The sequence below is a fragment of the Nilaparvata lugens genome, chromosome 3, assembly GCF_014356525.2.
Source record: "Nilaparvata lugens isolate BPH chromosome 3, ASM1435652v1, whole genome shotgun sequence".
In the NCBI taxonomy this organism is placed as follows: Eukaryota; Metazoa; Arthropoda; class Insecta; order Hemiptera; family Delphacidae; genus Nilaparvata; species Nilaparvata lugens.
In genome coordinates this window covers 25,489,836-25,499,915 of record NC_052506.1, presented here as the reverse complement: position 1 = coordinate 25,499,915, position 10,080 = coordinate 25,489,836, and the positions used below count along the sequence as shown (strand labels likewise).

Here is a 10,080-nt window from a genome sequence, read left to right as displayed (position 1 = left end):
TATCCTTTTTTAGGTTCACAACGATGCTAATTATGTTTTTGACAGTGTAGAAATATAATTAATTAATGCAGAGAATCGTTATCGCTATTCTTCTATCTTTATTTACTCCCATTATAACGTGGACCTCACTATGTAAGGTTTGCGTCACGATACTCAATACAAGTGTCACGGAACAATCTTCTCATATATCGGAACTGTTCCAGTTCCCGTAGCAGATGAAGAACGACCTGAGAGCCTCTTGACATATGGTATTGAATTCGATCATCATCACTCACTGGATAATTTTGTAAGATTATGCGTTAATGAAATATTATTATGGTAAAATTTTATTAATCAAACGGGGTTTGCCTTCAATTTGAACAAAGTTCATCAGTATGTCAACACACATTTATTGATTTCACGAGATCTAGGCAACATTAGCTTTTTACTGCTACTGCGTAGGCAAACTGCTTGATGGTGTGCAGTTTGGCAACAGCGCCAAACATTCCGTCCGTTTCATTCAGTTTGAAGAATAGTGCTGAAGGGAAGCCAACGTTGTGGATAGGCTTATGGCTTACATTTTATGACTGGTTGGAAAAATGAAATTTGTGTTTGTTATCTGTTGACAAATTTTTGCTAGTGATTCCCAGTGACTTAGATAGCTCAAGTTCAGTTCGTAAAAATAAGATTGGAGTTTTTCGTCGATGATTGACTTTTTGATAATTTCCAGGATTTATTGTGATTTTGATTACATACTAATTAAAAATGTAATTAAATGACTTATCAACTTCTACGATAGAAGAAGATGGATTTGGCTTCAACTCCTGTGATTAAAACTGACCAGACAAGGAGTAACCCCGGGGTAAGTTTAGACAGCTATTTTCATCATTTTGCATATTTCGTCACTTATTTACCCTATCTTAGTAATTTGTGTGTTTTTAAGTGTTTACAGAACGTTTTTACCATCTTAAATATATTCGGGCTAAAAGTAGGTAAAGATTTTGAAGTAATTGGACTAATGCCATATTCGTGCATTCGACGTTACTGTATTGTTTATGATTGTGAGGTTAAGAGATGCATCCTTTCGTATCTAATCTTACAACATACATTTATCTACTTCTATATTTCTGCTCAAACCTTCCAATATAATATTCTGATACTGCTCCTCGAATCACATTCCTATTTTTGATCACTTTAGAAGTCAACTTTCATGAAAACGCTACTCTCCGAAGTATTGGTTTTGCAGCATCATTTTCCCAATAAACTTTGCGATCTCAATTTTTGGTTCTTATTTTTCATGTTTTAGTTTACAATTACATGAATAGGTTCATATGTTTCTTTCAAATAACAAGTTATCCTTCATTGTTCATCATCTCTTTACCTTACGGTATTTTCTTGTAGAGTAGGCTATCGGTATTTTTTTTTTAAATCTGCCAATATACAAATATTTCATGTACTTTGAATCAGTAAAGGCACTGTACCAGATTTACTAGCTGCTTCGAGCTTTTAGGCTACCAGTCTTCTTTATCGGCTTTGGTTTTATGTGCTCCCTTATAACTTGTTTTTGTAATACTCCCTACAAAACAACAACTTTTTACGAAAATACATTAATATTATCCAATATTAAACTTGAATAAAAACAAATTAGATCGGTTTTGCAATTCTATTAGTTTTGTACTTATTTGCGGTGGTTACAGCTGCTCAGTTTGAGAGACCCCCAACTGTGCTCAAAGTTGCTGGGACTGCATTAAATGTTATTTTGCAAAATATTTTAGGCTACCTAACTTAACACTTTTCCATGGCTTCCAAAACTGAAGAAATTAGCCCAGCTCACAATAATTTTAATTCACTCATTTGTTTGTCAGATGTAAAATTTGTACCTTATGCAATATTCAAGTGTAACTTACCACCTAATTTTTATAAGTAAATTACTGAGGAGCTAAAAGCAATGAATTCATTAGCAAGTATAAGAAGTGTAACATTTACACAGAAATAACTCCACTTATCCAAAAATATCACATAGGCTCTAATTACAACATTTCTTCATTGGTCAATTATTGATAAGAAGCCTTTGTGGCTTGAAAACCTCTCCAAGTTAGGCCTATCAATAAAAACCATTTAATTCAGGCTAGGTACTAAATGATATCAATTTCACGTTTCTTGTATTTTTTAAAAAATAATAATTTTTCCTTATATTTTCCCCCCTCTGATTTGAATTCATTTTTAAGCGTTCTCTACGCTCATGTTTTAGTTTGTTGAAACTAGATAATGAAAATCTACGTAATCAAAATGATGTCTGGTACTTTATTAATTTAAAAAATAGCATAGGCTAGCCTACTACCACTTGATAGCAAATGATTTATATTTAACCGGAGGAGTCTTAGTTTATTACTAAATTTCACATATCTTATTTTTAATCTTTGGAAATCCTGATGAATGGTAGATTAATAATAATTGATTATTTGAGTGATCAACCTACAGTATTCTCTTGGCTTGTTTTCGTTTATTCAAATTATCATAAATATTAGAAAATTGATAATGATAACCACGTACTATCAGTACGGTAAGATAATTAAAAAAAGTAAGTATCAGTCTCAAATGTAAATTAAAAGATTGCAAATGTAATTATTAGGTATACTATTTATTGTAAAATCGTAAATTTGAGCATTATTTTTACAAGTTCATGCATTTCTCTTGAGTTTCTATCTTGAAAGTCGTATCCTGTAATACAGAGAAGCGGTACTGTAACAAGTGTTTTCAATTTAGAAAACTTATTATTCGAAAGTTTATTCAATAAATGCATCAATAAATCAGCTGACTGTTATTTTATTGATGTATTTTAGGATGGGTAACTTGTTACTTAATACTGTATTCGACTTGACATCTTTTTAGTTAAAGTTACAGTAAACTGATTCCTTTCTTGTTATTGTCATTGTAATTTTAAGAATTTTTTGAAGTAGCCACCATTCAAGGATATTAGTTGGTTCCACTACCACATGGGAACGCGGAATTGGAAATTTCAGGTACTCAAATGCTCTGTACATATGTCATTTCCAATTTTTCGTTCGCGCGACAGCTATAGTCAACCGCACGAAAATAGTCCTATGGAAATTGGAACGGATGAGTGCAACAACGTTGTCAAATAAGAGTTTTATCATCATTGTCCACAGCAACAAATTGACAATGTCTTTGGGTTGAGGAGGTACTCAGCCATTCCAATTTCCATCGGACTATTTTCGTGCAGTTGACTATAGTGGCATCTCAGTGAACGTTACAATTGTCCTCGTGTGCAGCATCTCTACTTATTTCTTCATAACTTACATTTTGAAATTACCGCGAAGAACAGCTGATTTTTATCAAACGATACGGAACAGGTTTTAGGGGTGAAATTTAAAAGTCGAGTTTTTGTAGTCTGGGGCCGATAGGCTTCATAAAACTGGTCTCATCACATCTATAATATAAAATGTTCGAAAAAACAACCCCACAAATCTATTAATCATTATTAGTAAAACTATTGTTATTTCACACGATACACAGAAAACAGCTGATCTGTTTGTAGGTTAGAAAGTGGTTGTCAGATAAAAACAGCTGATTTCGATTCGTACCCGGTCAACGTAAGTTTTGGTTTCTGTGACTGCGGCCAAGAATGAATACATTATTTGTTTTTATTGGGAGTTTTCACACATTCGCAGCCTGCCAACGCGTGAACATTCCCATAAGACTCAAAAATGTATTTTTTCCTTGGTCGTTTGCCGAGTCATGAACGAAAACGTGTCTCTAATTCAGTCCTGGAAATTCATTAGATTTTATGCAATTTTATTCCTCGGCAATACAATTCTATTACAATGTTAACTGCAAGAAAATAGTCCTTTGGAAATTGGAACGGTTAAGTACCGCCACATGCCGCCCCCCCCCGCACCCATAGACGTTGCCAATTCGTCAGGTGATTTATAAAAATATTAATCAATTATTATTTATAATCAGCTGTGAAAAATGTTGATCCACTATTATTAATTTGGCAACTTTGCACTTATCTGTTCCAATTTCCATCGGACTATTTTCGTTCAATTGACTACAGTTTTGTTTTACAATTTTTTTTAAACTCATAATTGATGAGGGTGATGCTCTCTAGAAGCTCTGGCTTGTGCATGGGTAATGGGAAGGATGATGTTGAGGGATGAGTCAATCTACACCATCGGAACCATTGGGAAGAGATTTTATTATTTATAGTTGATATTTAGCGGAGTCGGCTCTTCAATTGGTCACCATGTCAACGGAAGAAACAGGCAGATGAATATTGACTTTGACGGAGACAACCGCTCACCTATTCGTTGCTGGTTACTTGTAGTGTGGCAAAAATTATCTTATGCGATTTACTTGTAAAGGTGATTTTTTTAAATTTAACATTCTTAACATAACATAAATCATTAGGAATTCTCTAATTTTATGAATGATTTGTCCAAATTTGATTACCTAGGTCATTGTACCGGTGTTCACAGAAATTCCAATCTGGGAATTTTCTTCTACCTTCAAAACCTTTTTCTGTGTTTTTTAGCATAGCACACTATAGATCATTATAACAGTTACTCATCTAAATGTATTTTCTGTCCTATATTCTCAAGTAATATCTAAGTAATTCAATAATTACAAGTGAAGTAATTATTAACAGCTGCTAACAACATACTATATAATTATTAATGCCCAGATTTAATCAATGTTGGTTTCAGCTCAGATTTATTCAATAGAATTTAATAAAAATTCAATTATTCACCTCAGTATCTGTTTTTTAATTTTGGTTTGTTTCTGCTCCATTTATCAACAGTTGCTTACAACATACTATAACATCATTACAGATGGAAATTACTGAGATATTGCAATTATTCAAATGCTAATGAATTATAGTATCTCAAGTCACAAGGGCGGGAAGGGGCCTTTTGCAGGCTAGAATGATGTTTCTAGTCGAGGCGTCAGCCGAGACTAGAATTTTATTCGAGCACTGCAAAAGACATTCACGTCCAAGTAACTTACACTATTTTTTGTCATAATAATCGAGAAAAGAATAATTAAAAAAACAGAAAGCATTACCTGCTTGTGCTGACATTACTACATGCATTCTATAAACATAACCTAGTTTACAAGTTTCGAATCAGGGATTTCTTGATTGTAGTTGACAAAACCTGGAGCACTAAAAGACGGTTTCTTGTACCAGTTTTGCTGTTCCCAATTCGGAACTAGGAAACATACCCGACTGTAAAGAAAACATATGATTTTATTACAGTATAGTATGCTGTAATGAGAATCATATGTTTATTTCTTCTACAATCAGCTGTTTACCGGTTTGATTTCATGGATGTAAAACAGCTGAAATTGAATGACTATGACAAAAATGATTAAACGAAAATCCAAATTAAATGCTGCAAATCACCCCGAAGACTTCTGCTACTGCAAATGGAGACAACGGAGTAAACAGCTAGTTGTAAATTCGATGAGCGCTACTATTCAAAAATTATTTGTCAGCCCCCGGGAATCGAACCATTGCCGTCTCTGTATAGAGATCAAACCCGGTACCTCCTAATTGCCGGTCAGGAATACTAACCCTCACACCAAACTGAGAATCTCTGGATAGCAGCGCTCATTTTCAAAATCCAATGGATTTTCGTTCAATGATAATTATTAATTCATTAGCTTTTGAATAAAATTGCAATATCTCAGTAATTTCCATCTGTAGACTAACTGGCCACTATGGCTTCTTATAAAATGAGCGCTGCTATCCAGAGATTGTCAGTTTGGTGTAAGGGTAAGCATTCCTGACCGGCAATTAGGTGGTACCGGGTTCGATTCCCGGGCTGACAAATAATTTTTGAATAGTAGCGCTCATCGAATTTTCATCTAGCTGTTTATCCTGTTGTCAATATTTGCACTAGGAGAAGTCTTCGGGGTGATTTGCAGAATTTGATTTGGATTTTCGTTTAATAATAACTATTATATCATTATTACTCATCTAACTGTATTCTCTGATTTATCTACCTAGATGAAATCACAAGTGTTTTAATGTAGCCTAATAATTACAACGTTATTACATTACAACATTAGGCATGAGGGCAATGTCTCTTTATGGACAGAAAGTTAATTATTATTATATTTTTTTTGATAGAAGTGAACAATAATTAGAAAATGACGTATGTGTATCGTAATTTATTTACGTTTAATTTCTGCTCTATTCATCCACAGCTGCTCACTATGAAACCATGCCAATACAACCTCATCATGCATAATCATTATAAGTTCACAGTGTTAAGATTACTGAAAAATAATGTTGCGCCTCTTGTTTTTTGTCCCCTAGGCGCCAACTGCCGCCATGCTGAAGAATGTGCCTTCTCAGCAGGGCCGGTTCATCACCAGTCTCCAGCAGAGCAATGCCCCTCCGGCATTGTCATCAGTAACTCCTGGAATAAGCCAAGCTTCTGTTACCAAACAGGGTGAGTTGATACTCGGAACTATCCAGCAAATTTGTCAACATTTTACAAGTGAGAGTAATTTTGTTACCTATATAATATGATTTTTATCTTTCTGAATTCAATTAATTTGGTTTTAAATCTTTCCAAGTTCAAAATTTATTGTTTGTAAGTGTTTGCTCAGTAACCAAATTTTATAAAGTGGAAAAACATAACCTTCTTCCTGGACTAGTATATGAAGCAAAGGGAGGAGCAGTTTTGGACTGTGTGAGTTGGTCCTCCCCCAATCATTTTTATGGATGATTGTGTATCTTGAATATAAATGAATGATAGTTTAGTATGAATACAGTATGTGCCTGCCTGAAAGTTTTATAATTGTAAATATTGGACACTTATAGAAAATAACTAGCACCCTTGAAGTATTTCTAATACACAACTAGTTTCGACATTATGTTATTCTCAAGTGTTCTTTTTCAAATTAAAAAAGCATGTATAATTCAATGACATATTTCAAGGGTACTAGTTATATTGTATAATTGAATAATCAAGTAGCCCTATTTAAATACATTTGAAAGAGGGGGCTCTGAAATTGGTCCACATTACTTGTAATGTTTTAAAGTGTGAAAATAAAGGCATCTGTCCATCTGAGGGTGCAAACATAGCGGAGCGGCGAGGGTAGCTTCAAGCTTGAGAGTGTTGCATGTAATTAAATGGTGACAAATAATGGAGCGGTATGTTTAAACCCATTTCTTTGCATGCATTATATTCAACACTCTCAAGCTTGAAGCTACCCGGACCTTGAAATTAATCGGCCGGAGACGGCCGTGCACGGCCGTATGCACCTATTGCAATGGACGAGCATCTATTCCTTTCTTTGTTGGGGATCGTTCGGACGAGTTCGGTAGTTTTCGGCCGATGCTAGTTCGGACGAAATCGGTTCCAGTGGACGGCCCACCTTAATGTCTGGTTTCACCAAGCTTAGTCAAGACATTTGAACATGGTCAAATCAGGTACGCTTTACAACGAGTGCACTGGAACATATGATTTCTATGGCGGTTGCTACTATCGATAATTCCAGTGCACACTTGTAAAACGTACTCAGTTTGACCATGTTCAAATAGCTTGACTGAGCTTGATGATACCGGGCATCAGTGATGAATTAATTAAGGACTAATCGAATTACATCGATTCAAGCGACATTTGCTATGATTTAATGAGATGATAAATATGCTTTAAATCTTGTTATTGTCTTTATAAAATTAGGGGACGGTTCTTTCTCATCCTAATTCTACATACGAAGTCCTGAAAGCTAGAGTATTATAATTGGCTAAATATCCTTAATTTGTTACCCAACAAAGTTTAATCAGTAATATTTGTTTAAAAATTTCACAAACTTGTAATATTTGTAAATGTATGTTATTGTATATAGAATAAAATGATCTATTTGTTACAATCATGCACATCTGTACAGAAAAATTGGACAATTTGATTGTCAAAGAGTGGAAAATAGTTTTCTATAACTATAATTTTAATCAAATGTATTAATCTCCATAGAGAACTAGAAGCAGACAATGTGCAAATATTTTCTTCTTCGTGATTTCAATAATTAGACCAAGTGTTTGATAGTGTTTTAATTATCAAGTGTTTGATATTTGTCACTATTCAAAATTCTTTTAACAATAATTGTATGCTATGATGTTTCTTATTTGTATATGTTGTATTGAACGAGAAGTGACTAATTATAGCTCTGTATTTTTTATTAGCAATGAACTCTGTGAGTCGTTTGACAGCACTTCCGGTGCATTCTTCTTCAACTTCCTCAACGTATCATGTTCCAAGAGGTAGGTTTCACCAAACATTTGTAATTATTTTTTCAGCCTAGAATCCAGTTCGAACAAATTGAAGATAGAAAACTATTTCAAACTGTGGAGCCATCATTTTCTTGAATAACTTGTGAAGAGAACCTCTATCAGGAGTACATAATACATATTCAAATTAAATTCTCATATTCATATTCAAATTTCAACAAATTGAAAATTGAAAAAATCATTTCAAGAAACCATTTTCTGGTATATTTTGTATAGTACACCACTGTCATGAGTTCATAATGCACAAGTTGGTTGTATATTAAGTTACTCACTGAGACTTTGTTATACAAGACCATGTGACTATATTTTTATATTCAATGTGACAGCACTGTTGGGTATTATTCATATTGCCTAGTGTTTCAAATGTGCAAGTATTTACTTTCAATAAACGAGTAACTTTTCGTTATTCGTTATATATCATTATCAAAATAATTCGAATAATATTAACATATTGCAATTTATAAGACAAAACCTAACGTCCCCAAACTTTCCTTTTACCTTGAAAACAAGATAAAACATAACCTTTTAGGTATGTTTATCTTATTTCATACACTAGACTAGGGACTAGTGTATTAACTAGTCTACTGACTAGACAATTTGAGAACTGGCAGATGTGATGAACTCTCAACACTGCTGATGTTTGATTCTCTTAACAAAGTGAAGCATTGTTTTTAGGACAGAAGGCAGAAACGGTTTAGGATTTATGATTTAGGATAGTATTGTCATTACCTGAAAGCGACCATTTTGCAAATTGGATGATTGATTTAGTCCACCCTATTTCGGACTTCTTTAATGCTATTTAAATTTGGGAGAGAAACCAAATTAAATCAAACTGTTTGTAGAAATAGTTCAAGGTATCCTTAGTTTTTCTCTCCCGATCTGAAAACATTGAAATTAAATAAAAAAAACCCATTTGGTAAGTCTTTCTAGTCCTCTCCACCTCTCAACCTTGAGTGGTTTTACTTTTGGATAATACCTTGATTCGTACTTTTTATAAAAAATAGTGAATAAAATGTATGTAATATTTTATTGCAGGCGCCGCGGCCGTAGCTAACATTGCAGTGCCAAGATCGTCCTTAGCCACGCCCATTCGAGGGCCTTCAACCAATCTGCAATCTCTTGGTGTAGCCGCTTCAAATAATTCAACGTAAGTATATATTATATTTTCATCAATGTAGTAGGTATTCATGTAAAAATTATATAGAAGAAAATGAACGATATTAAAAAGGTAAACACGTATTATCTAACGATCCTTGAAACTGAATGATACCAATCATCTCTCCCAATGTTGTCTAGATCGAATCGATCGAGATTAGGCTATTGACTATTCTAATTGAATCGAGACAGGTTTTTGATTTCATAGTTCAAATATTGTACTCGCTTCTAATTTTACTTCTAACATTTCTTAAAGCAGCATGGACACAGGGACAATAGTAGCTTTCTAGTACGATTCTTCCTAATTTCCCAGCTACAGTTGAAACTTGAAGCATCCTGCACTCATGGACAATAGTAGCTTCCACTAGCTGATGTGGGAATTCGGAATTGGACATGTCTGGAACTGAAATGTACATGGTTTCTCCAATTTCGCGTTTCCGCAGCAGCTAGTGGAAGCCACTATGTCCCTGTGTCCAGGCTGCTTCAAGAGTTTAAATAGTAGCTTCTACTAGCTGGTATGGGAATACGGAATTGGAAATGCCTGGAACTCAAATGTAGGCCTACATAATAATTAGTTCTGACACTTGAAAATGGCGTAAGTGCTTGAAACTATTTTTGTGTTT

General features: G+C 34.1%; 1 protein-coding gene across 6 annotated transcripts in view; it reads left to right on the top strand.

Annotated features, from left to right (window-relative positions):
- The first annotated feature begins 465 nt into the window (after positions 1-465).
- The window catches only part of LOC111043796 (histone deacetylase complex subunit SAP130), a 45,968-nt gene continuing 36,353 nt past the window's right edge, over positions 466-10,080 (top strand). For 4 of the 6 annotated variants that reach the window (XR_005570717.1, XM_039423384.1, XM_039423383.1 and 1 more), the window contains exons 1-4: positions 466-841; positions 6,323-6,458; positions 8,198-8,275; positions 9,338-9,449. Coding sequence is in view for 5 of the 6 variants with exons in the window: in XM_039423384.1 (XP_039279318.1) it covers positions 785-841; positions 6,323-6,458; positions 8,198-8,275; positions 9,338-9,449 (383 nt within the window). In the remaining variant the exon portion in view is untranslated. The remainder of the gene's footprint in view (positions 842-6,322; positions 6,459-8,197; positions 8,276-9,337; positions 9,450-10,080) is intronic. The other 2 variants (XM_039423381.1, XM_039423382.1) reach the window with 2 other exon arrangements.